Consider the following 25,094-nt stretch of genomic DNA (forward strand, 5'->3'; position numbering starts at 1 on the left):
TTTGGTTTTTCGAGACAGGGTTTCTCTGTGGCTTTGGAGCCTGTCCTGGAACTAGCTCTGTAGACCAGACTGGTCTCGAACTCACAGAGATCCGCCTGCCTCTGCCTCCCGAGTGCTGGGATTAAAGGCGTGCGCCACCACCGCCCGGCTCGGATTTTTATTTTTGAGACAAGATTTAATCACATAATCCAGACTGGCCTTGAACTCACCACCCTGCTTCAGCCTCTCCACTTCTGGGATTATTAAGATACACTATGCCTGCTGAATGAATTCTTCAAGTTTATTTTTTTAAGTTAAAAATGTAGGCTAATATACAAAGCAGTGGGCTTCATCGTGGTATCTTTATATACATGTAAAGTTGCAAGCATCTTTATGCAGTGCTGAAAGGTGGAATCCAGGGCCCAGGGCTTTCTAAGCAGGCATTTTACCACCACGATAACCCCTATACATGAAGACTGGCCTTGAACTCACTATGTAGCCAGGGCCTTGAACTCCAGATCCTGCCTCTAACTCCGAAATGCTGGGATTAGAGGGGTCTGCCGCCACACTCAGTTTAAGCATGTTTCTTAATTGCGCAGGATCTGACTATCCTAAACAATTAAATAGGTATTTATTAAGTTATTATATAAATTAACACCCAATTATTAAATTAGCATCGTATCCGGCGGGCTGGAGAAAGGGCGTAGAAGTTTAGAGCATGCACTGCTCTTGCCGAGGTCCTGGGTTCAGTTCCCAGCGCTCACAGTCACATGTGGCTCACAACTGACTGTAACTCTAGCTCCAAGGTATCCACTGCCCTCTTCTGGCCTCCATGGGCACCCAAACATACATACACACATACACACACATACACACACACGTACACACATACACACATAATCTAAATAAAAAGTAAAAATAAATCTTTTTTAAAAATGCTGAAAAGTTGGGGGGGGGTGCTAGAGAGATGGCTCAGAGGGTAAGAGCACTGACCGCTCTTCCAGAGGTTCTTAGTTCAATTCCCAGCAACTACGTGGTGGCTCACAACCATCTGAAATAAGATCCAGTGCCCTCTTCTGGCCTGCAGGCACACATGCAGGCAGAATACTGTGTGTATATAACACAGTATTCTTTTTAAAAACCCATAAAAGTTGGGCCTGGTGGTTCACGTCTATAACCCAAGCATTCTGAATCATGAGAACCTCTAGTCCTGTGCTATTTATAGAGTCCTTGTTAAAGAAATCAAACTAGCAGAGTCTATGAAATGAGATAGTGGAGTAAAGTGTTCAGTGCAGACTCTGGCATATTATTATTAAAAATGACCAAAGGAAAAGGAAGTTTTAATTTTTTTCTATTTTGTCCAGGCAATGGTGGCACACACCTTTAATCTCAGCACTTGAGAGGCAGAGGCAGGCATTTCTCTGAGTTCGAGACCAGCGTGGTCTACAGAGTGAGTTCCAGGACAGGCAGGGCTACACAGAGAAACCCTGTCTCAAACAAAACAAAACATAATCTATTTAGAGGGCTGGAGAGATGGCTCAGCAGTTAAGATCCCTTCTTGCTCTTCCAGAGAACCCAGCTTTGGTTCCCCATACCAAGCTGAGTGGTGTGTAACTACCTGTGTAAGTCGAGCTCCTGGGATCTGACACCGTGTCCTGGCCCCCAAGGGACCCATGTAATCTGGTATGACACACACACACAAATAATAATAATAATAATAATAATAATAATAATAATAATAATAATAATAAAATTAAAAAGACTGGAAGGAGGTGGGAGGTCCTTGGACTCCCCACAGGGCAGGGAACCCTGACTACTCTTCTGGCTGATGAGAGAGGGGAGTTGGTTGGGGGAGGGGGAGGGAAATGGGAGGCAGTGGTGGGGAAGAGAAAGAAATCTTTAATAAATAAATAAATAATAATAATAAAATTAAAAAGAGAAACTCAGAGGCTAGATTCTTTCTTAAAAATTCTGTTTTGGGCCAGATGGTAAGAAGCCAGCATGTAAAATCATGGCCATTCTAACCCTGGGAACCCACACGGAAGGAAAGAAGCCAATCTCCCTCATTGCCCTCTGACCCACATTCACGTGCTCTCGGGGGCACACACACAACCAACAAATGAAATGCTCAAAAATGATCATTGGCATTTTTCTGTTTCGAAGATGGAGTGGACTTTAGGGAAACAAGGAGGCTGGCTAAATTCTAGAACTTAAGATGCTGAGGCTCCCAGATGCCGAAGGGTCTCCTTCCTTCTTGCTCCTTGACTCAACCCTGCCTCCCACATCCCCCGAGCTCCCAGCTGGGGACATGGGTTTCCACACTGAGCTCTGGACCCTGGCTGCAGAGGAGAGTCCAGTTCTCCCCGCAGCAGGACAGTGTGGACTTTGTAGTCGTGGGAGCAGCGACTAGAATTCAAGGTCCACAATTCACTGGTGATCAGCTGTAAAGGAGGCGCCAGGACGAGGATATTAATAACTATGCACTGGAAACAAGCAAGTGATGTTTGAATAAAACAGGGGTTGGGTACAGTGTTGGTGGTGGTTGTTGTTTTCTGCCTTCGGGAGCAAACGAGGCCACTAGGAGAGCATTAAATTATCTCTTGAAATGATGCCAGTAATAAGTCGGGCAGATTAGAAGCTCTCTTGGCATCGCCTACCAGACCACCTCTGCTGACCTTTCCAACGTGTCATTTGCCCAGTCCTGTTTTGTACCAGGCCAGTTCCTCCCTCCTGGGCTAACCGTGTTCATCGTTTAGGGCCTCAGGCTACAAGGACAAACTGGGCATTTTCCCATCAACCTAACAAGAGTGATCATGTATTATTTCTTATCAGAAATCAGAACATGCGCATGGTGTGGGAGGGAGAGGGATTTGTAGCGACACAGGTTTGGAATATTTGGAATGAGCTCTGTTCTGGAAAATCAGAGCCACAGAACTTGAGTAAGTAAGTAAGTACCACCACTAACACTTCCACGGCACGGCCAGTGACCGGGTTCTTTTCTGAGAGCTTTTCCAGGTGGAAGCCATCCTGGAGTATGGTTTGGCCAGGCTAGCTGGCTGCTGGTCTGTGTTTCCACCCTCTAGATGTTCTGGAATAGGCTTCTCTAGGGAGGGAACCTTCTCTGTCTGTCATTAAAAGAATGCTTTGGCTTGATTGACAATATGAAGCATCTAAGCTCCTTCCTGGGGGATGGCTCAGTAGGGGAAGGGTGTCTCCGTGCCATGCACCATGCCATGCACCATGCCATGCACCACGCCATGCACCCCGCCATGCACCACGCCGTGCATGTCCACATGCACATGGGATATGTAAAATATAATTAAAAATGTTTTTAATTTGTTTTTTAGAATCCTATGTGAATATATGTGTGTCTGTGTAAGCACACATGAGTGCTGGTGTTCATGGAGGCCAGAGGTGTGGGATCTCCCTGGAGCTAGAGTTACAGACAGTTGGCCATCGCTGGATGTAGGAAATAGGAGTTGAACTCAGGTTTACTGGGAGAGCACCGAGTGCTCTTTACTGTTGACACATCTTTCCAGCCCAAAATGGATTATTACATGTTATTTATTATTATTATTATATTTTACAAAGGTCTCCTTTCTAACTGGCAGCTGCAGCTGAGGAGACAAGCGTCTCTCTGCAGGGTGAGCATCCTGAGGACCTGGGTTACACGACAGTACCCTAACCATGTGTGGCCGTCATTCCCACACGCAGAGGAGCGTGTCAGGAAGGTGTCTCAAGTCAGGAACTGCTGATAAAGCAAAACTCTAGGGGAGGCAGGAAGTTAGGGTATCATCTCTGGAAACAAAATTGGCAGTCTAGTTTGTAAGATTCCCAGAGATGGTCTCAACAGGAAACCCTCCCCAACCATAGACAGAAACCTGCTCTATTGCTGTTGTAACCTTTCTTGAGACAGGGTCTTTTGTAGCCCAGGCTGGCCTCAAACTTGTTAAGTAGCCTAGGATGATGTTGAGCTTCCGATCCTCCTGCCTCCACCTCCCAAATGCTGGGATTACAGGCCTGTGCCACTAAGCTGAACTACTTTAACTTTTTTTTTTTTTTCTTTTACCTCAAAATAGCTCTCTGCTTAAAAATATATGCCCTCACGTCGGCAGCCTTCACAGCAAATGCTAATCACTTTGGAATCTGGCTTTCAGCTGGTAGGAGGCTTCACCCAGAGTCTGCACTGAGGGCCCCTTTCCTTCTCCAGGTCCCCAGGTTTTCCTCCATCTTCCTATCCTGCCTCAAGAGCAAGCAAAACCAGTTTCAAAGGCACGGCTGACAGACCCCACTACCCTTTACAGTCCCTCCATTCCCTGTCAGGAGTTTATGATTCTCCTAGCTCAGGCTTCAACTTGACCAAACTCCAGGACAGGAATTTAACTATTTCTATAAGGCCTGGACTCCTAGGATTCCAGGCCCTGAGACCCAGCTTGAGACCAGCAGAGACAGGGGAGGCACAAGCAGTCATTTAATTCCACATTAAAAAAGAAGGTCCCCTCCCCCCACATTCCTCCCCCTCCCTCCCTGCCCCAGCTCCCTTCCAATCTCACAGCAGAGACCCCAGAGGGGGCCTGACCTCTGTCCTCCAGGGAGGTCAGCTGGGGTGACCCTGCCTGTGTGTAGGATCCCGTGAGAGAGGCCCAGCTGCAGGCCCTGAAGGCCTAAAGCACACCCGGAAACGGGCTGGGGTCACCGAGGGCGGCCTAGGCAGAGGGAGGGGCTCCCCTGCCCCTTTGTGAGCTGAGGAACAGGGGGAGATTAGTTCCACAGGCAGTGCCTGTGTCCCCAGAGAAAAGGGCTATTATGGACAGGCTAAAAATACAGGGCACAACCCACCCCACCTCCCTTTTTATTGCCATGGAGATGAGGGGTGGGCACTGGGTGGTAGAAAGCTAAAAGAAGGAAAAGAAAGGCAGGTGAAACAGGGGAGGAGATGAGAGGGAGAAGGGGGAGTGGGGAGGGCGCGACACCCACACTCCTGCCTGCCCTTCCCAACTAGAGTGGCTGGTGGGGGGTCTCCAAGGTTCCCCTCCACATCCTGCCTGCTGGGTCAGACATTGCCCAGAGTGAGGGCAAAAAGGGTTTGCTCACTCTCCTGGAGCTGGGCCTGTGACCTTTGAGGATGAAGGGTCTGACTCTCTGGGATTGAATTGCACGGCCAGCTACATGGAGGCCAGCGGGGGAACAACTGCTAGGCTTCACCCAGCTTCTAGAAGCACCAAGTACGCCAAATTATCAACTCTTCAAGGCATTTGATTTATCCTCTCATCCTCCAGGTCCCCAGCAAATACAGACATGATGTCAGCCTAAGGTCTGCTTGCTTGCCTGTGCCTTCATGAGACACCTTGAGTTGTTAGGATGTCCTCTCCCAGGTGGAACTATGTCTGTCTCTGATGGTCACATGCTCCCACGGGGATGAGCTAGGCACCTAACATTACAGAATATGACAAAAGTCTGACAGTTCTTGAAATATTTGAAAAGAGCTACCAGGGGGGTGGGGAATCATAGCTCAGTAAGGATCTAAAGGTCAGTGAAAGTTCTGGAACAGGAAGTGACTATGGCCACTGAACACTGGGTGGGCCACTGGTTAGCCATCCAAAGATTCTAGGATCCTGGGTCGCTGCTTCAGTGTGAGCACAGAAGGCCCTGCACAGGGACTGTGTGCATCTAACCAACTAGGTATTAAGGTGAACGTGCAGCCCAACAGACAGAATGAATCCAGTTAGGATTTGCCAGAGGATAGTGGCTGTTCTGGTTCCATGCCTCAGTAGAGGAAAAGCTTCTTCTGTCTCCTCCACTGGGATACTCATAGAAGGACAGCCTGGTTAGCATCTGGCTTCTGGCTTCTTTCTCTTCTTGGAAGTAGAAGAGGCGTGTGTGGGGGGGGGGTTATCCTAGGAGACGGTGATGCTCTGGCTGACACTGGGGATGTACTAGCTCGGAGGCGGTCAAGGATTCAGAAGTGATGGTGGGCCTCCACTGGGAAGATGGCAAACTCCTGCCCACTCTCTGGGAAGCCTCAGGGAAGCCTCTGGACCCCCATAAGACTTTGTGGCAAGACGGGTGAAGGTGGAGCACAGAATGCAGAAGAGGAAAAGATGGCCAACTTCAGCTTGGAGGAAAACATTCGCTCCCTTGTTCCCTCTGTCCCTGCCATGAGCCCTACTGCCAGGAGAGGCCTAGGAAGCTGGCTCCTCGGGCAGCACAGGTGTAGGGTGGGTACCGAAGGAGCAAGCGATGAGCCGGCGCCTGTGGTCGCAGGACTAAGGGCTGAATCTAATGCTCAGGGATAGGGGCTTCGGAGCAGCAGGTGCCAGCAGGTGTCGGGAAGGCGGTTCGTGCATCTAGAAAGTGGTAAGGCCACGGTGCCCAGGCTGTCAAGAAAGGCAGGCAGCCTTGCCGTTCGCCTCTTCTCTTTGAACACCAAGGCTTCTGCCCAAACGCTAGTGTCCAGGTTGTATTTATGACTGTTTTAAGAAGGACTGACAGAACCTTTTAATATCCCTGACAGCCCAGGATGTTTTAATAGATGTTGGAGCAGGGCTTCGGGAGTTGAAGAGAGAGAGGTGCGGCTGAGGGGGTTGTCAGGCCCGGTGTCTATGACATAGCCACTGATCGACTCAACGACAAAATAAAATACGGGGCCGTGTCTCTCCTCGGCCCCATCAGGTTGACAGACAGTCTGTCACCACTGTGTGTCATCTCTCACCTCCTAATCATTCAGGCTTAGGGGAAACCTGTGTTTAACAGGGAGTCCCTACAGGATTTCCTCCCCAAAACAATCGGCAGGCAGGCTTCTCTTTCAAACCCCACCTCCCCCGCCACACCCCAAGTTCACTTTGAATTTTTGATTTTTTGAATTTCAAACAGATCACTCTTCTATAGACAGTCTTGACTCGGTGCTGGGGTTGGTTCCAGGGCCTCTGGTCTGCCTGGAAGTACTCTACACAGTGTGGAGTTATGGCCCCAGCCTTTGGTGCAGCAGTTGTGAGAGCGGATTATGGGCTGGGCAAGACAGCTGGACCACATGAGAAGGCAGAGTGGATCGTGGTAGCAGCCACGTGGTAGTGCGGATGCCTTTGACCTGAATGTCCACGAAGAGCTAAATGACACGTTATGTTATGTACAACTTACATCAAAACAGAAGTCCACAACAGAATAAACAACAGATATTTGGGGCCTTCAGTCCCTCTCAGTGTCTGCATTTGACCATGTGTACCCCTGAAGCAAGGCCTTCCAAGGCCTCTGCTAGAGACAAACTCAAATCCTCTGCTCCACCCCCACCCCCTTGGTCTCATCCTCACGTGCCTCTAGGAGAGTTTCAGAGTTCTGTACTAACTCTATATGCCTCTTTCCAGAACCAGGTTTGGAGTTGGTCAGGTTAGCAACTAACTCAGACATGGGGGCTAAAGCCACTGTCACCCCACTCCCAACACGCTCTTGAAGGTCAGGGTTAGGAATTCTCTTAACCTTTTTTTGGTAGAGGGAAAGGATGCCAGCAAACACATCGGCCAACGGCCCTGTTCTTTCTTGAGTATTTAAAGCAAACTTCAAAGAACAGCGAACTTCTCCCTTCGGGTGAGTTAAGGTGAGTTGGCAGAGGTCTGTTCTCCTCATGCCTGCCTCTGAGTGCAGGGCCAAGCTCACGCTCCTCACCACAGCCACAAGCAACGAAAGAAGAGACTCAAGCCACTGGCACCGGCGTGGGGGCTCTGCGTTCAAGTCCTCTGCCAGGAGAGAGTTAAGGGCTTGGGTTTAATTTGCCCGTTAATCACAGTTAAAAGAAGTAATGAGCGTCTCCCCAAAGCCTGGGTGTTTCTCTGCAGATTAAGCAGCAATTTGCATAGCCCCTTTATTCATTCCCACCTTCCCCTGCGGGGCGGCTTGTCCTTTCAGACACAGCCAAGCGCAGCCGGCGGCGGGATCAGTTTGACAAATGGCTTTGCTGAGCGCCACGGTTTGGGAGAGAGGAAGGGAGGGGGACACCGGGAGGAGAGGGCAGCACCAGACAGTAATGGATAGCTGGGGAGTTAAATAGTGCAGAACTTTTTATTAGACACACAGGAGAAGTTTAAATATTCCAACTGGTTTTCTTTGGAGCCTGGGGAAGGAGAGGAGGGTGGCAGGGTGGCTCAGGCAGAGTTTACTCAGGGCCGGCCTATTCAGAGGCTCGACCCTGTCACCAGAGAGGAAGGGCATCTGGAGGACACAGGCAGGATCTGGGTCAGCTGGTCCTCCTGGGCGCCACAGGCCTGCTGCGCTGGGCTCTGCCAGGCGGGATGGCAACATGAAGACAGCTTGGGGCCTGGCTCCTCAGAGGGCACTGCAGCCAGCCAAAGCCCAGTGTGTGGGTGACAGCCTTGCTAGCTGAAATGGGCCTGTGTTGCAAAGGTATTGCCAGAATAAAGCAATAGCCCTTTGCGCTCATCAAATAGGGAAAGACGTGGAGTCAGGCCCTGAAGGTTCTCAAAAGCCATGTCCCCTTCCCTACAGGTGATGAGAATTGAGTCTAGCTTGTATTTCTTTGCTTTGGTGGTTGTGTATGTGTTGAGGGTTGGAGGGATGTTGAGACAGGATTTTATTATATAGCCTAAGCTGGCCGGTGAGGCCATTTTATTTGTTTCTCCTAGTGCTGGGGGTGGAACTCCATCACTGAGCCCCGACCCACAATCAGCCCTTTTTTCTTTTCGACAAGGTCTCCCTATGTGAGCCTGGCTGGCTTGGGACTCATAGAGATCTGCCTGTCTCTGCCACTGCAATGTTGGGACTAATGGCAGTACTACCGCACTCCAAACTCTTGGAGACAAGGTCTCCTTATGCAGCCTGGGTCATCCGCGAACTCACAATCTTTCCGCCCTAGTTAAAATGAACGGACTTTAAGTTCAAAGAATGAGGTCATACACCTATAATTCCAGACTGTGGGAAGTTGAGGCAGGAGTCTGAATAGGGCAACAGGGACCAAAAAGGCCGTAAGAACAGAAAAGGCAAGTTTGAAAGGAAAAGCCAACAGACTGGGAGGAGACAGGGAATACTAGAGACGGGGTCTGGGTAGGGATAATGGACTTAGGGTGGGACCACGACCAGATACAAGTTGCCGACTTTAGTCTAGGATCTTCCTACCCTATGCCACCGGCACACACTGACAGCTGACATAGGGTTTTACTGTGCTGGGTCTGTTCTCAGTGGTGTACACATTCACCACACCCTAAGGTCAGCAGGAGGAAATGGGGGACACATGGGCCCAGAAACTGGTCTCAGGTCACACAAGCAGCAAGGGCAGAGTCTACAGCCACACTGCATTTTGTTGTTAATTATTACAGCTTTGTCTACTGAGACAGGGTCTTGCATAGTCCAGACTGGTCTCAGACTTCCTCTATAGCAAGGATGCCAACGGTCACCTTGGACTTCTGGTCCTTCTGCCTCTGCCTTCCAAGCGCCACCTAAGTGTTGCTGGCATGTGCCTCCCTGCCCAATTTCATGCTATTTTTGGTGCTTAGCTAGGACCCAGGGTCTTCTGCACACAAGTAACAGCTGAATTGTGCAGCTGTTCCCAGTCTTCCCATTATTCCAGGATTACATGTGCTTGTACTGGAGTGAGGAGAGAATCACAAATGGTGGTCAGAAGATGAGACGCTCATTAGTAACAGGGAGAAGTGTATGAAAAGGCAGAGAGTCACGGCATGCGCGTTTCTGTCAGCACGTCTGGGGATGCTGGCTGAGAGCACGCGAGTGGGCAGGGCCACAGTCCCAGGCTCCTCTCCCCAGGCTGGGTGTGCTTTTCCTTTGTCCTGGGCTCTAGGCCCTGCTGTGGAGCAGGTGATCATCCCTGCCCTGTACTGGCAAAGGAACAGATGGGTTCTACTTGACCAGGAGTCCACATGGCCCCGACGAGCCCTCGGCGGGAATGGGGGTGGGGGAGCACTGCCCTGGGCTCACAGAGCTGATGGACAAGCCTGAGCATTCCGCTTAGCCCATGCTCACAGCCAGCCAGCAGGCAGAGGCGCAAAGCATTCTGGAAAAGGGAGGCCCTACTTTCTTGCGTGAATCAGGGAGATGACGTTGAGCAGAGAAGCAAAGGGAGAAGTCAACATCAAACGATGCTACGCCCTTGGCAATAAATCCACATGGAACTAAGACTGCTGAGGATGTAGCTTGACCCGTGGCCTCCCTCTTTCCCTAAATGTCTTCTACAACTCTGACAGATGACTGCTGGGAACTTGCTCTTTAAGTCTGCAAGGAGCCCTTGCTTCTCTCTTCCAAGAAGACAGGTCAGGCCAAGAAAAGTCCTCTGCAGTGGCCACCATGTAAAGCTAGGAGCTCATGGTGTCAGGCAAGTCCCAAGAGCACTGTACAGCTCAATTCCATAACCCTTAGAACAGCCCTGTGCCATTCATGGGCCTGAACATCACAGAACCAAGTTCAAGGGGTTCAGAAGTTGGCACCCAAACCAATCAGAGCTGCTCCTGTAGCCCACCAGGTGGGTTTGGTGTCTTTGGCCTGGCTGGGAGGGGTAGCCCAGAAGGTAGTGGAGCCAAAGGCAATCTATGCCAGTACTGCCAGTCCTCCTCAGCCTAGAGCCTACACTTCACCAGGCAGAAAACAGGCCTAATCCCTAAGGGAGGACGGTGTCCAAACCCCTCTGCTCACCACACCGTGTTCCCATCTGTTAAAATGCCGGCCCTCTGACATAAACTGCTTTCCTTCCTGGGGAACTGGAGCCTCAGAAAATACAGTTTCCCTGCTGGTGGGAGGTCAGGTGCTCATGTCTGGCAGGAACAGGAGCCTTTAAGGCCAAATCCAGCCTGGCATAGTCACATGCTCCTCTGGGCGTCTTCCCACAGCCCAGGCCTTGTAAACAGTGGAGTCTGTAACAGCTGGTGACTAGGCAGGGACATAAGACTGGGCAGGGGTAGCATGCCTCAGTGAGCTGATGGCTGCTGCACAAGGCTAGCCAGACACCCTTGGAGCAGAAGACCAGTTGGGCTGGGAGGTGGCAGACATGTGCTCAGATTTCCAGACAGGCCCCAGGACTTGGGCCTCTAGGCAGAACGCTGTCCACTCACATTTCTCTAGGTCCTTCCATTCTTAGGACAGTTTTCTGACACCAGAATCTTCCCTCTCTCAATTCCTAGGCTTCTTACTTCAGCTTGATTCCTCCAAAAGGAGGTGACCAGGCAAAGATTGGGGGAAGTGGCGGGTTGACAGTAATCGATAGGAGCGTCTCCGAGCAGTTCATGCGGCCTTATCTCTCTCTCCTCTGGATAGCGTGTGTCCGCTGGAGTCCGCGGGGTCGGTGATTAATAGGGGCCATCACTCACTGTCCTGGACGGCTGAAAGGCAGCAGGGAGGGGCAGCCCTCCCCAGAACTGAGATAACAAGCAGCAGGAATAATGAGTGGTGTCACTCCACTTTTCATTTTGATGGAAAGTCATTACGGGAGTCAACGCCAGCGACAAAGAGCCATGAATCAACTGCTCTGCTATGAAATTAAAATCGAATTGCTGGCCACCCCCAGCCCCTATCCTTCCTGGGAAACAGGGATGGGTAGGTGGCTTGGAAGAAGGGTGCTGTCCTGGGGTGGGCTCTACCCAATCCCAGAGCAGGCAGTTATGGGCAGGAAGTGGACAGGCAGCTAGGGAAGGTGACAACTCCTGTCTCCACCTTGTTTATCAGACTCTGCCTCCCCAAACCACATCTCCCCTCTGCCTAGAAGGGAAGCTGTGATTAAGAGGAAAATACAACTTTGCTGGTTCCAATAGGGCTGACTGTCTGCTCTCCCTGGGCTGCCGGCTGGGGTGGGGGCAGCATGAGCCTGGCTAGCAGATGGGGCAAGGTTGCACTGGCCTCCCCAAAGCCCCTTGCTGAACCATTTGTAAATACTTATGAATTCTGCTACCACAGGAAGCAAAGAAAAGTCTCTAATCTGGGGCTCTACAGTCGCTGAAGACCTTCTGGATCAAGAATCCAGGAAAACATGTGCCCAGCTTCAACTGCGAGCAGGCCCAGGGAGAGGTATAAGTGACCTCCAGCAGTCAAGTTTCTTCCTTTTTATTAAGCCTTTCTTGAGAACTAAAAGGAGTTGTGGCTGACAGGCTACAGGGTCACAGGTCACAGAACCACTCAAGACAACTTCTGGCAGAGAGCTTAGTGAACGCCAGTGTCACCTGAATGGTGACACTTTCTGCTTATGGCTGTCCCCGGGTCTGTCTGACTTCTTGCTGACGAGGCCCAGTAACACCAGCCTGGGCTGTCCCACTCCACCTGGAGGCTGGGAAGCAGAAGATAGGAGGGAGTGCATCACAGAGAGGTGCCCATCAGGTTCACAGGACGGCCACCGTACCTCTTGGAGATGTCAGCTTCAATCTGAGAGACAGAGAGCAGAGTGGGCAGGGAGCAGACAGGCAGGCGCAGGGCCTCAGGTTGTGAAAGCTGGGGTGTCCTCCCCCGGGGCGGGGCAGGCTTCTGGCGTGTCTCTCACCAGCTTCTGCAGCTCTCTGCTCTTCTCCAGGAGGAGGTCCAGCTTGGGTTCCAGAGCGGCCTGCTCCTGAAGCGCCTCCTGCTGCTTCTCCACCATCAGCTCTTTCTTCAAAGCCAACAGCTGTGACTGCTTCAGCTTCTGCTGAAGGAACTCCGTCACTCGGTCCACATACCTGCACAGAGCACCCTGTGAGGCTGCCTGGCCCGGGTGAGGCTTGGGAAACCAATCCCTGAGCTGGCCTCCTCTCCCCTCACATCCTTCTATCCTTTTTCTGGTAAGGAATACAAACCAGCCCAGAGTCCCACCTACCTGGGAAGCAGATTCTGTCTGTAGACATTAATCGACCCTATCCTGTCCCAAAGAGATGCCCTATTCCCAGAAGAAAACCAAGTACGCAGGAAGGGAGACACGGAAGAGGACAAGGGCAGAGCTCTGTTCAACATGGAGAAACACAGAAGCAGGAAAGCCAACCTTGGCGAGGCCAGAATCATAAACAAATGCTGCATTCGGAGACTAGTGAGCCGGCCAATCAGATCCTGCAGTGTGGAGACCAGGCTGAGCATCTTCTCTTTGGTCTGGCCCTGAAGGATGGCAGGAGCCAGCTGAAACTGGCTCACCGACAGGATGTCGGCCTCCTCACTCATCTCCACTGCTCTCTGGGACAAGAAGATCTCAAGCTGAGGAAGGAAAAGGAATTGGTTCGAAGCAAGAGAAGGATTCAGAAGCTGAGCCCTCCAACAGGAAGAGCCAGACTCTGGAGGAGACAGGCTGTCTCTTCTGCACACTAGCATTGCTGGGAACCTGTGTCTACAGCAGCCCCTACTGTTGCTCCAGCCCCACAGCAACCTGTGTCTTAGCCCTAGCTCTCCATCCTTCTTCCCAGCCTTAGGTCACACAACTGAAACTCCCAGGGCAGGTATCAATTTTCTCTGCGTGAAAGGAGTAAGAGTGGAGTGGGAATCATGCTTGAGAAACTCTGGATCAGGAAAAGTCTAGAAAGAATAAGAGCAGCAGCCATATCTCTAACATGTAGTCTTTATGAGTAAGTTAATCTCGGGCTGGGTAGATAGCCTGACACCAAGCCTGATAACCTGGGTTTGTCCTCAGGTGAAAGGTGAGATGCCACAAGGATGAAATCCAGTTGTCCACAGACCTCTACCTGTGCTGTGCCTGTGTGCACACAAGTACACAAATACAAATTTCAAAGAGAAAAACCTATCTTACTATGTTATGAAAACTGGGCATCTTTTGTCCCCTTGCGGTTAAAAGAAGAAGGGAAAAAAACAGACAGGCACAGAATTTCCAGGAGGCCTGCCATGTAGCTAAGGATGACCCTGGAGTTCCAACCCTCCTGTCTCAACCTCCTAAGTGCTGAACTGCAGCTGGACTGCAGGAGTAACTACTACACACGATGTGTGTGATGCTGAGAACTGAGCCCAGAGCTTCCTAAACACTAGGCAGACACTGCCAACTGAGCTACACTCCAGCCCCCTTGCTTCCCGATGATCTGTGGCACCCAGGACCATCTGATGTAGGGCACTCATCTCACTCCTTATCTGCTCTTCCTGCTGGACTGTAAGCACCAGAGAGGCAAGACCTCTGAATGTCACTGCTCTACTGCTATTGCCTAAGATGTGCAGGTACTGTGGAGATGAATCGTAAATACAAGGGTGGTGGTGGTGATGGTGGGATCCTAACTTGTAAGGCTCTGCTCTAGAGTGCTGAAATTAGTCATTGCCCTTCACATAGCAGGAAGGGATTAAAAGCGATGTCACCTTTGTCAGAACCTGGTCACCCCTGCCGCCTTCCCTAAGACAGTACCTCCATCAGCTCATCAATGAACTGGTTCCGGGTCTCAGGGTATTCAAGAAGAGTTAGAGCGTCTGAGCCCCTAGCAACGCCCTCTGGAGCTGTGAGAGAGAGGCAGAGACGTGAGGATGGATCTGAGGACTAGGGAAGGAAGACTATGTCACTATGGACACAGACTCACTTCATTAGAGCCCCCTCTTGGTGTCATCCAAGGGGGAAAGCTATCCTTTTCCATGGGTCTCTGCAAATCCCACGCAGACCTAGGTAAAGTATCGTCCTGCACTGCCCTCTAGTGACACAAGTGGCTGCTACAGCAGCTCTGCAGACTTGGGAGGAGTGGGGGTCATGTCAGACCTGGAGCCCAACAACTCCTAAATAGTTTACCAAAATGACTAGCCTACATTTAGTCTCTAAAATAGATCAGAGTTGGTGGGAGGGACATGGGGGCGCACGTCTTTAATCTTAGCACTGGGAAGGCAGAAGCAGGCAGATCTCTTTGAGTTTGAGGCCAGCCTGGTCTACAGAGAATTGCAGATAAGCCAGTGCTACACAATGATATCTGTCTCAAAAAACCAAACACAAGACAGAACAAATCCAAACCAGAGAAAGGTGCTTAGTTTCTAAGAAAGCTTAGACTTTCCTTACCACCCCTCTGTACCCTCTTCCATTCACATCTTCATCAAGAATGATTTTATTTTTAGGGACAGGATCTCACATAGCTCAGGCTGTCCAAACTCAGTGCTCAAGGATGACCCTGAAGTCCTGCTTCTGCACTCGTCAGGGCAGCAGGGCCAGGGCACTCACCCTCCGTTCCTGTCTCCAGCACGGTGATCTCTGAAGCAGTGGTGTCATCGCCCCAGTCTATCCCGTCACCCCCAGCATCCTGGATAGACAGCAAACACTCAGCAATGTTGGAACTGGTTCCCTAGCCCAGGGAGCCAGAACAAAGCCCCTGGAAAGTGCAGTGACTGGACCCTCAGTGGAGCAAGGGCCACTGTGCTATGCAGGGGCAAGTGTGGTGATGTGGGCTTTGATGATGCCGCCCTCCTTCCTGTGTGGTGAGGTTATTGTCTGTTTGCAGTCGTATACCCCAAACCCCAGGAGAAAAGAGTTCTACATTGACACCCCACTTTTGTAACTCTGCCCCGCTCAGGAAGCACCTGGCTTTAGACCCATGAATCATCACATACACAGTCTTTTCCATGGCCAAAGCAGGAGCACTCAGAGACAGACCTAACCTTTGACTCTGACTCCAGGGAGATGCCCCAGTCGATCCCAGGGGACTCAGCAGAGATGCCGGAGTCAGAAACAGCCTCCACTCCAAAGTCGCCCCAGTCGATCTAAAAAGCAAAAATGATCAGTGCAAACAGGAGGTAAAGGAAGGGAGAGCAGTTTCCCTTTCCGTGGGACTCAGAGCCACATGGAAAGTCACACAGCCGACTGCAAAGCCTCCAAGCTCCCACAAGATAGGGCTGTGGTGGTGGCGGCGCACGCCTTTAATCCCAGCACTCGGGAGGCAGAGGCAGTCGGATCTCTGTGAGTTTGAGGCCAGCATGGTCTACAAGAGCTAGTTCCAGGACAGGATCCAAAGTAGCAGAGAAACCTTGTCTCGAAAAACAAAACAAAACAAAAAAGAAAGGGCTGTTTCACTAAAGGACTCCCCAGGTCAACTTGAGCCAGTGCGCTGAGGCTTTTAGAACTTTTCTGTTCTCTGGTCTCAAGAAAGCCAGGAAAATAAAGGGCCTTTTAGGTCCTCCTACCTAAGTCACACCACATGGCTTCCCTCATGGTTGACTGTGGGAATTCTGGTCAGGGCTGTGGGTGGATGAGGAGTCCCCACTCAGCGCCTCCCAGGGCCTGTCTCACCTCATCTTCTTGCACCTGCTCAGGAGGTTCCTCCAGTTGTGGCCGCTCCACCACAGAGGGCTCTGTCCCCGTCCTCCATTCATACACCGTTGAGTTCCCGTGCTTCCTCACGTAGCGCAGCATGGGCAACACCTGCTCTGCGGGGCTTCAACAGAACATGCTAACTGAGCCCTCCTCCCACAAGCACAGGCTCCATCCTGCACCACACGGTCCAAGGGGCACATTCTGCACCGCTCCAAGGGTGTGGGACACAGCTGACATGTTATGTGGGAACAATCCGAATGGAGAAGAGAAGAGGGACCTGGGAAAGCAACCCCGGCTCAGTTGCTGGAAGTCCTCCTTACCTGTCACACACAAACTCCACACAGGCCTGGTACAGGTCGATGGCCTCCCCCAGGGCCTGAGCTCCTGCTCCTATCTCAGCCAGCTGACTCGGCAGGTCCTTCACCAGGGCCAGGAGCTCTCTCCGGACATTGTCGCCCTAGCGTTGAGAGAGGGAAAGGGTTAGGTCACACACAGTGGGAAGTGCGAATCATCAGGTCAAAGAAAACAGTAAAAGACTGCAGAAAGGTGAGCCAGTGACCCGGGTCGGGCACAGTCCAGCTGCCCAGGAGCTACCGGGCCCAGAGACTCTCCCACGGTGATGGCGCACCCGCTCACCGTGATGCCGTACTGCTTGCACGAGTGGTAGAACTGCTCACGCATCTCAGCAGCCCCGGCCTGGCCCTCTTCCTCCTTGCGGCTGTATTCCTGCTGCAGCTGCTGGCACTTGGCAATCTGCTTCTTCAGCGAGGGGATCTCATAGTTGACATTCCGAACCAGGAGGCTAGAAAGTTCCACTGAGGGCCCAGGAAGTTTACTGTAGACACGCTTGCCCTGAGGTACAGACACCACAGCGTGGTGGAGAAGAGGGGGCTGGCTTCTCTACCTCTCCATGCCTAGCTCTGGGACCTGAGACAAGTTACATACCCTCTCCTCTTCCATCCTCAGCTCCCAAACAGGGACCGCAGTGTTTACCATGCAGATCCATATAAAACACCAACCAGAACCCTTTGCACTTGGGTGCTTGGTATAAATCATTTATCACAATTATTTACTACTCAGAGTCACAGTCCAAACTACTACCAGCCATTAGCTGTTCTCTCAGGCTCCCAACATGGCCCTCAAGGGCGACCCACAGCTCTTCTGCCTACTGTGGAAGGAGTGCAGAGAGAGTGGGGCAGTGCACGCTACCTCCCCAAGGAAGACAGACAGGCCGGACACCTGCTCGGCTGATCATACCCTGATCACACCCCGGCACTTGAGGAGCTGCTCCTCACACCTACAACAGGCAGCACCTGTACTGCGCTCCATTTCCTTCTAGGTGCCCCGTAAGCTCGGTATTTCAGGATCCCAGGAGTGGGCGTCCCTGCGGATACTAGGGCCACTTTACCTAAGTAGGTGTTGTCCTTCTCATACAGGCCTATGATCTCCTGCCAATCCTGAGAACAGCAGAGAGGGGATGAGTCAGAGGAGCACTCAGTAGCTCCTCACAGCCAATCCCCGCGGAGGAGGCTGCCCCAGGCTTTGTACCAAACACAAACTCCTCACCTTCCTCCAGCTTTAATGCTGGTTGGACCACCCATGTGATTCTGGGACTATGAGCCTAACAGTGATTCCCAAGAGTCATGTAAGCCCAGGGGACAGGACCACCCATGAGATTCTGGGACTATGATTCCTAACAATGATTCTGAAAGACTAAAGGTGAGGGCATGTAAGCCCAAGGCATAGGTCTACTTTTGTATACATTTTTGTTTGTTTGTTTGGTTTTCGTTTTTTTGAGACAGGGTTTTCCTGTGTAACAGTCCTAGCTGTCCTGAAACTAGCTCTTGTAGACCAGGCTGGCCTTGAACTCACAGGGATTCGCCTGCCTCTGCCTCCTGAGTGCTAGGAATGAAGGCGTGCGCTACCACCACCTGGCTTACTTTGGTATAAATTATAGGGACAAAGACAGATCAGGAAATATACTATGCAGGCATTTTGACTTGCCTAGGCATTTCGTGAGCCTAGAGGGGCTGTGGACTGGATGTCTGGAACCGTGTGTTACCAGTCCTCAACCACGCTTACCTTCATCCGCTGTGAAGAGTACCGACCAAAGATATTTTTGGTGGAGGCCTCGGTACCTTTAAGAAGGTCCACTATTCGTAGGCAATGGAAGTAATGAATGTCTAGAAAGCAAGAATAGGGACTTTCAGACTTCTACCATCCTTCCTCTCTTCCCCTGGCTACTGCACGTGGCTGACCCACTTATTTTAGCACGGAAGAAACCAGCATCTACAAGCCAGGAAACAACCTCTCTCTCTGGGGTCAGCCCTGGTAGCTCAACAAGGGAATGGCTGGGTAGACACACAGGACTCCCGAAAGGAAGGGGCTCCAGGAACATGGCTGCAGATCACTCACAGGATCCAGAGAGCAGCTGGGCAATCTCTTGGCTCTCTGGCATGTCCTGGATGGCTGTGTTGATCTTCTCCCGGATGGTCAGCACCAGACTTTGCCATTTCAGGTTGCAGTGCCGTCGGTCCACTAGCCAATCTGCGTGAGAATCAGCCAGTCACCGCAGCCCGTCCCACCCCCAACCCCCACCGGGAATCCACTAGTTCAAGCGTCCCACGCTCGATATTGAACAGCAGCTGTAGCCACATTGGCTAAGGTACCAACCACAGAGAAACGGGAAGATGAAAAGGCAGACGGACTCAGAGAGGTGCTTGGGCTAAACAAGCTCCGGCGCCCTGCCTTTATCCCCAGTGTGGGTTTTACAGAGCAATGCCTCAACACCGGGATAAAGAAAACCTTTAAATTGGTCCTGACATGAAAGTGCCACTTTTGACCATTCTAAATTCTCCATAATATTTTGCTTCTGTGGATAATTATATCTTTCTTGTTGACAGAGGGTGTTGCTCAACTTCCACTTCCTCGGGGCTGGGATTAACCGTGACAATGGAAAACACAAGGTGGCTATGCCAACTACCGGATGAGCGAAAACTGCAAAGCCCCTCTCACCTCCAGCGCCCCAAGGACTGGAGGATGCGAGTTGATAAGCTTGTTTTTCTAGAGCCCCAGCTATCCTGGAACTCACTATGTAGACCACACTGCCCTTGAACTCACAGAAAGCCTGCCTCTGCCTCTCCAGTGCTGTGATTAAGGCTGCTGGTCTCTTCTTAATACTGAAGTGCCACTCTGCCACATGACTGCCAATGTAACTGACCCGGCTTTGAAGCCTAAAAGCCATGCTCATTTCTTAAGAAGAGAACTAAGGTGTTACAGTTAGATGGTCCTGGGATCTAATTATCAAGTTTATTTAAAATATAGCTTTTTAAAGACTGTGTATTTGTTATATACACAATGGTCTGTCGGCATGGATGGGGCAGACTAGGAGAGGGCACCAGACATCATTACAGAAGGTTGTGAGCCACCATGTGGTTGCTGGAAACTGAACTCAGGACCTCTGGAAGAGCAGTCAATCTGAGCCATCTCTCCAGCCTTTAAAATATTTTTTATTGCCGGGCAGTGGTGACGCACGCCTTTAATCCCAGCACTCGGGAGGCAGAGGCAGGCGGATCTCTGGGAGTTCGAGGCCAGTCTGGTCTACAAGAGCTAGTTCTGAAAAAAAAGAAAAAAGAAAAAATAGGGGGCTGGAGAGATGGCTCAGTGGTTAAGAGCATTGCCTGCTCTTCCAAAGGTCATGAGTTCAATTCCCGGCAACCACATGGTGGCTCCCAACCATCTGTAATGAGGTCTGCTGCCCTCTTCTGGTCTGCAGACATACACAGACAGAATATTGTATACTGTATACATAATATTTTAAAAAAAAGAAAGAAAAAAGAAAAATAAGACAAGTATAAATGGCACCTTGTATGGGGCAAGTGCTCAGGGAACGGTGTGCTGCCGGTTCTTCCATGACTGGAGGACAAGCTCTCACACCAGGGTGGGCACACAGGGTGTTCACACACTATGAATACACGGTGGCTCCTGTCTGTAACCCCAGCACTTAGGAGGTGAAGCAGAAGCCTCACTGGCGCCCATCAAAGGACTGAGTGCACCCCTCATAGTGGTAAATTTAGAAAGGTGGCCTCGTAGACAAATCAGTCAACTGGTCATGTGTCTCAAGCTTCACAGTGTCACCCTTTTGGGGACATGATTAACATTGGGCTGAAAAATCCAAGGCACATATAAAGTATTGGGAGCTGTGCACATGTTCAGAAGTGACAGAACGAGGAACAAAACAAGGCACAGAGATGGCCTGCCCACTAAAAGGTCTTCTTGTCTCTAGGGTCTCTCTGTGTAATCCCGGCTGAGCTAGAGTCTGGTATATGTAGACAGACTGGTCTCTGCTTCCTGAGTGGTGAGACTAATGGCTTTTTTGTCTTTTAGGTGGGGTACTGCTATTATTGCTAAGTGTTCCTGACTAGCCTGGTATCTGCTGCCAGCAATCCTCCTGCCTCAGCCTTCCCAAGTGTCATGGTTACCAGCATGAGCCACCATGCCTGGCATAAAGGGTCTGTATCCGAATCTTAGGTCCCTCTTCTCCATAAATTCAAAGGAGCATTGAAACGTTTTAAATGAGTTGGGAGGGGCTTTCCCATCCCCAAAGAATGCAAAAAGCCATGAAGCCAGAAACAAAGAGCCTGCAGTCCAAATGGACAGGCCATCTGGTAACTGGCCATCTTTAACACCAGCCACTTGTCCTGTGTGCCAGAATAGGACTTGATACTACGTGATCAATGTTAGAAGTTGGAAACAAGGAGCCAGGACAGACTTGCAAATGCAAAGGAAGCAAATGGTTCCCTCAAACAGGCCGGGCCAGAGTAAGGCACCTGGAGCTGGGCTTTCCCAGCTCCTGGCTGCTGGTGGCAGTGGGCAATTATCAGGCCTCCCCCGACAAGCGACCGCGCGGGGGCGCCTCTCCTACCGAGCAGCTTGCTGGTCTGGATGTCGATGGGCACGTGCTGATGGTCCTGGTGGGAAATGCGACAGAGAGGGGGGCGTGAACGCGGGAAGGCGGTGTGCCTCGCGCGCGCTCGTCTCACGAGCCCAACCGCCACCCTGCAGGGCCAGAGCGCCCGGATGAGGGCAGGAAGGATGGAGGAGGCAGGACAGGGGTCTCAGAGCGGACCCCAGGTTTTCCAGCCCGGGTCCCCACACCTGCATCCTTTCCCCACTTCCGCTTCCGGCCAAGACCCCGGCCCGGCCTAGCACCAATCCTGAGCCGGGGTGCGTGAGCCTCAGTTGAGAAACAAACCGGCCTCCTTCAGCCACGTCGTCGTCTTCCGCCGAGCCAATCTGAGCCCACGCCCCGCCCCCTCTGAAAGCCCCACCCACCAGGAGGTGCTGAATGGCTGAGTACCGGATGGGCGGGAGAATAGCGGACAGCCAATGGGAGACGAGAGGCGGGCTCGGGCCCCGTGAGCGGCTGGAAGGGCTGTAGCGCTTGCGCGATGGCGGTAGGGGGCGCCCAAGAACCGGCGTAGGCGGCTTTCTTCCCTGCGGGGCGCAGAGCCCCCTGCTGGAGAACGAACACGTTCGCGGACAGGGTCCTAGCGCCGTCCAGATGGCGTTTTCGAAAGTAGTTGAAATTATTTTCTTCCCGCTTTTCCTCCCTTTACCGCCTGTAGAAGATCGTTGCGCTTGTCACACTTTGTCCTCCCCGTTCGTTTATCTGATAGACATGTGTTTTAAGCACCTGATTCTTGTTGGCCGATTAGGGTAGGGAGAGGAAGCAACACCTGGGCATTGAGTGTTAGAAGAAAAGCTGCAGAAGGAAGACGTGTGGAAAGGGTGTTCCCCTTGGAAGAGACTAGACGAACTTTACAGGCTACAAACTGCAAGAGGAGTTCAGAGCAAAGACAGGCAGGGCAGACTGGCAACAGATGCAGGATTCCTTGTTTAAACATTACCAAAGACTTCAAGAGACACTCCAGGCCTCCTACCTGTGGCTGACCTTAGGCCCACCTCTGTGTCTGTGCAGTAAAAGGTTTAAGGCATGGAAGATCTGAGAGGAGATTGTAAAATGTAAGGGTCATGTCACGGGGTCATATCAAATAAAGAACTTGGACTTCACCCCTGAAAGGTTTGGGACAAGGAAGGACATGCACATATTGGCTATAAGGATGGGTTAATATGGGAGATAAGACTGGAGACAGGTTAACTAGAAGGAGGCTGAAACACAGAGTTTGGGGCCTGACCTAGGGCAGGAGATGTGGGAGGAAATGGGCCGAGCTTGAAAGATGTTTAGGAAGAAAATGGGCAGAACTTGGCAATAGATTCGCAGAATGGGTGAGGAGAGAGACATCAATAATGACACTCAAGCTGGGTGGTGGTGGCACACGCCTTTAATCCCAGCATTTGAGAGGCAGAGACAGGCGGATCTCCGTGAGTTCAGGACCAGCCTGGTCTACAGAGCTAGTCCCAGGACAGCCAGGGCTACACAGAGGAACCTTGTCTCAAAAAAACAGACAAAACAAGATGACGGTCAAGTGTTGAGTGGGGGTGCCACCCCCTGACACCGTGATGCAGGAGGCTGAACGAGTGTTGCAGAGGGGCTTTGAACTCGTGGAGTTGGCAGTGATGGGAATCCATCATCAAGTGGGAAGTGTGCAGAAGGCATTCGGGTCCGCATCAGGCTGGGAAGGCCACAAGCTGAGCTTCAGGCCAGGGACAGGAAGTGAAGAGAGGGGCTGAGAGGATGGTCCCAGGGACGTCACAGGTCTGAGCATGGCGTTCCTAAGTGCTATCTTCCTTCTTCACCCACCCCAACACAGCACTACACCCAGGGCTTTGTAGATTCTGGACTGAACTGCCTGGTCTGGTACAGTAGTGGGTAGACCTAGATTCTGGCCCTGGGAGGTGTTGGACAGTTTCCACACTTCTCAGATAGCCACTGGTCCCTCAATGGAGAGATAACACTTAGTGTATCTCAGGGTTTTTGTGTAGAGGCTTAAATAAATAAACACACTAAAGGTGCAGGACTCAGGGCGAGGGGTGGAGCTTAGTTGGTGGAGTGGTTGCCTAGGACACAGGAACTCCTGGGTTCCATCTCCAGCACCACATAGGACCAGAAATGGTGGCACACATCTGTAATCCTAGCACTTGGAAGGTGGAGCCCGGAGGCTCAGACGTTCAAGGTCATCCTGGACTATATAGCAATTTTGAAGCCATACTGGGATAGGCAGATTCAGTCTCAAAAAGGGGGAGAAAGGAAAAGAAAAAAAATAGGGGATTGAGGAGATGATTCAGTAGTTAAGAGCACTGGCTGCTCTTCTGAGGACCTGAGTTCAATTCCCAGCACCCACACAGCCACTCACACCACCTGTAGCCAGTTCCAGGGGTACCTGACACCCTCTTCTGCCCTCCGTGAGCATCACACACACACACACACACACACACACACACACACACACACGGCACACAGACATACACACAGGCAAACATTCATACACCTAAAATAAAAACAATAAAATATTTTTAGATGTTCATAACTTTTTATGGTTGGCAATATAGTATAGATATGCAATCTCATATTTTGTGAGCTATGAATAAGTAAAACATTATATATATATAATCATTATTATTATTGAATAAATAAGCAGGCATCCCTGGAAGCGGTCCACGGGGGAGAACTAAGGGCCTCTTCAGGGCTCTCATCGGAACTCGGCTCCCATCTCAGACTCCTGACTCAGGCATTGCTAGGACTCCCCTATGACTAAATACACACTTACCGAGTTCTAATCGTGTGCTGCAAGCTCCTTGGGACATCCCCCAAGAAACCTGGCACTGCCACACCCTCCAAGTATATCTCTCCTCCTTGAACCAACAGGCAGGGCACAGCAGGGCAAGGCCAGTCTGGCAGACCCAGCCCTGGTGAGTCCGTGAAACAGAGCCCACCAGACCTTCACCCTCACCCACAACTCCCAGGATGACTCATGGGGAGCGCAGGGTGTTGAAGAATAGTTCTGCTTAGTTACTAACCCTGGGGACAGCTAGCCCAGAGAACACAGACAGGCGGTGGGATGTTGGTGCCATTATGTACTTTGCCAAGATCACAAGGCACTTGTGGCCTTCGGGCAGACTTATTATGACCTGGTTATCCAAGTCAGAGTTAATACTCTGCCGGCTTGGGGGAGGGGGAGATTGTGGTTGTTTGGATCCCAGCAAGGAGAGGATGCAGGAGGTTTCTGATCATGAATCTCTGAGTCCCTGCTTGGCGGAAGCCGTGCGGTCACCCCTGGGAATGACACATAAATGTTTCGCAACAGGGAAGCACAGAGCCCCACAGTACACCTGCCACGCATGCAGGCTGCACTGCCCTCCGTTATTGTCAGCCTGATTATTAAGTGATAACCACCTGCCAGTGGAGGGCTAATGTGTCTTGCAAACTGTGCCTAACTTGACCCTTGTAACAACTCATGGTGTGGATGCTGTTATTAGATCATTACTTATCAACGTTGATACAACCAGTGCCGGTGGGGTCGGGATTCAAACCCAGGTCATGTCAGGCTCCTCAGTTTCAGTCTTATTCTCTGTGTGACACGCCTGTGCCTACCCCTTGCCTGCCCCCCCTGGCTCTGTCACCACCACCCTCTATTTATCCTTCACTGGTCTGCAGACAGATGTCCACTCCCTAGTTGCTGTGTCGGACTCAGTGCTCTCGCTCCTGAAGTCCCTTCTCCCTTACAAAGTCCTTTCTTACCACACCAAGTTTTGGACCAGTGCCCATGGCCTATCTTGAAATCCCGTAAAATGAGGCCTTGCCTTTGACACCCAGATGCCCTTTATATGATCCTATGTATATTACTTTATTGTTTGGACATTGGGGTGTGGATGAGTGGAAGAGAAAGAGGAGAGAAGAGAGAGAGAGAATGAGAATCTCCTTGGAAGCCCTGACTGGACATCTTACTGGTACCAGTTGGGTGTATCTATCTCT

The 25,094-nt window shown here is 51.2% G+C and overlaps 1 protein-coding gene across 1 annotated transcript; it reads right to left on the reverse strand.

Moving 5' to 3' along the window:
• Positions 1 to 12,014: 12,014 nt before the first annotated feature.
• Positions 12,015 to 21,464, reverse strand: Cdk5rap3 (CDK5 regulatory subunit associated protein 3). Its single transcript, XM_050156994.1, has 14 exons — positions 21,317 to 21,464; positions 21,084 to 21,129; positions 18,575 to 18,706; positions 18,242 to 18,342; positions 17,568 to 17,616; positions 16,796 to 16,974; positions 16,480 to 16,616; positions 16,136 to 16,280; positions 15,508 to 15,609; positions 15,074 to 15,152; positions 14,282 to 14,370; positions 12,932 to 13,137; positions 12,461 to 12,632; positions 12,015 to 12,345 (listed from the first exon to the last, which is right to left on the reverse strand). The coding sequence occupies exons 1-14, from the start codon at positions 21,320 to 21,322 to the stop codon at positions 12,280 to 12,282; spliced, it is 1,509 nt and encodes a 502-aa protein (XP_050012951.1). The 5' UTR covers positions 21,323 to 21,464; the 3' UTR covers positions 12,015 to 12,279.
• Positions 21,465 to 25,094: the final 3,630 nt, after the last annotated feature.

This window comes from Alexandromys fortis, unplaced genomic scaffold (assembly GCF_014885135.2).
Source record: "Alexandromys fortis isolate MF-2015 unplaced genomic scaffold, M_Fortis_MF-2015_v1.1 scaffold_31, whole genome shotgun sequence".
NCBI classification, from domain to species: Eukaryota; Metazoa; Chordata; class Mammalia; order Rodentia; family Cricetidae; genus Alexandromys; species Alexandromys fortis.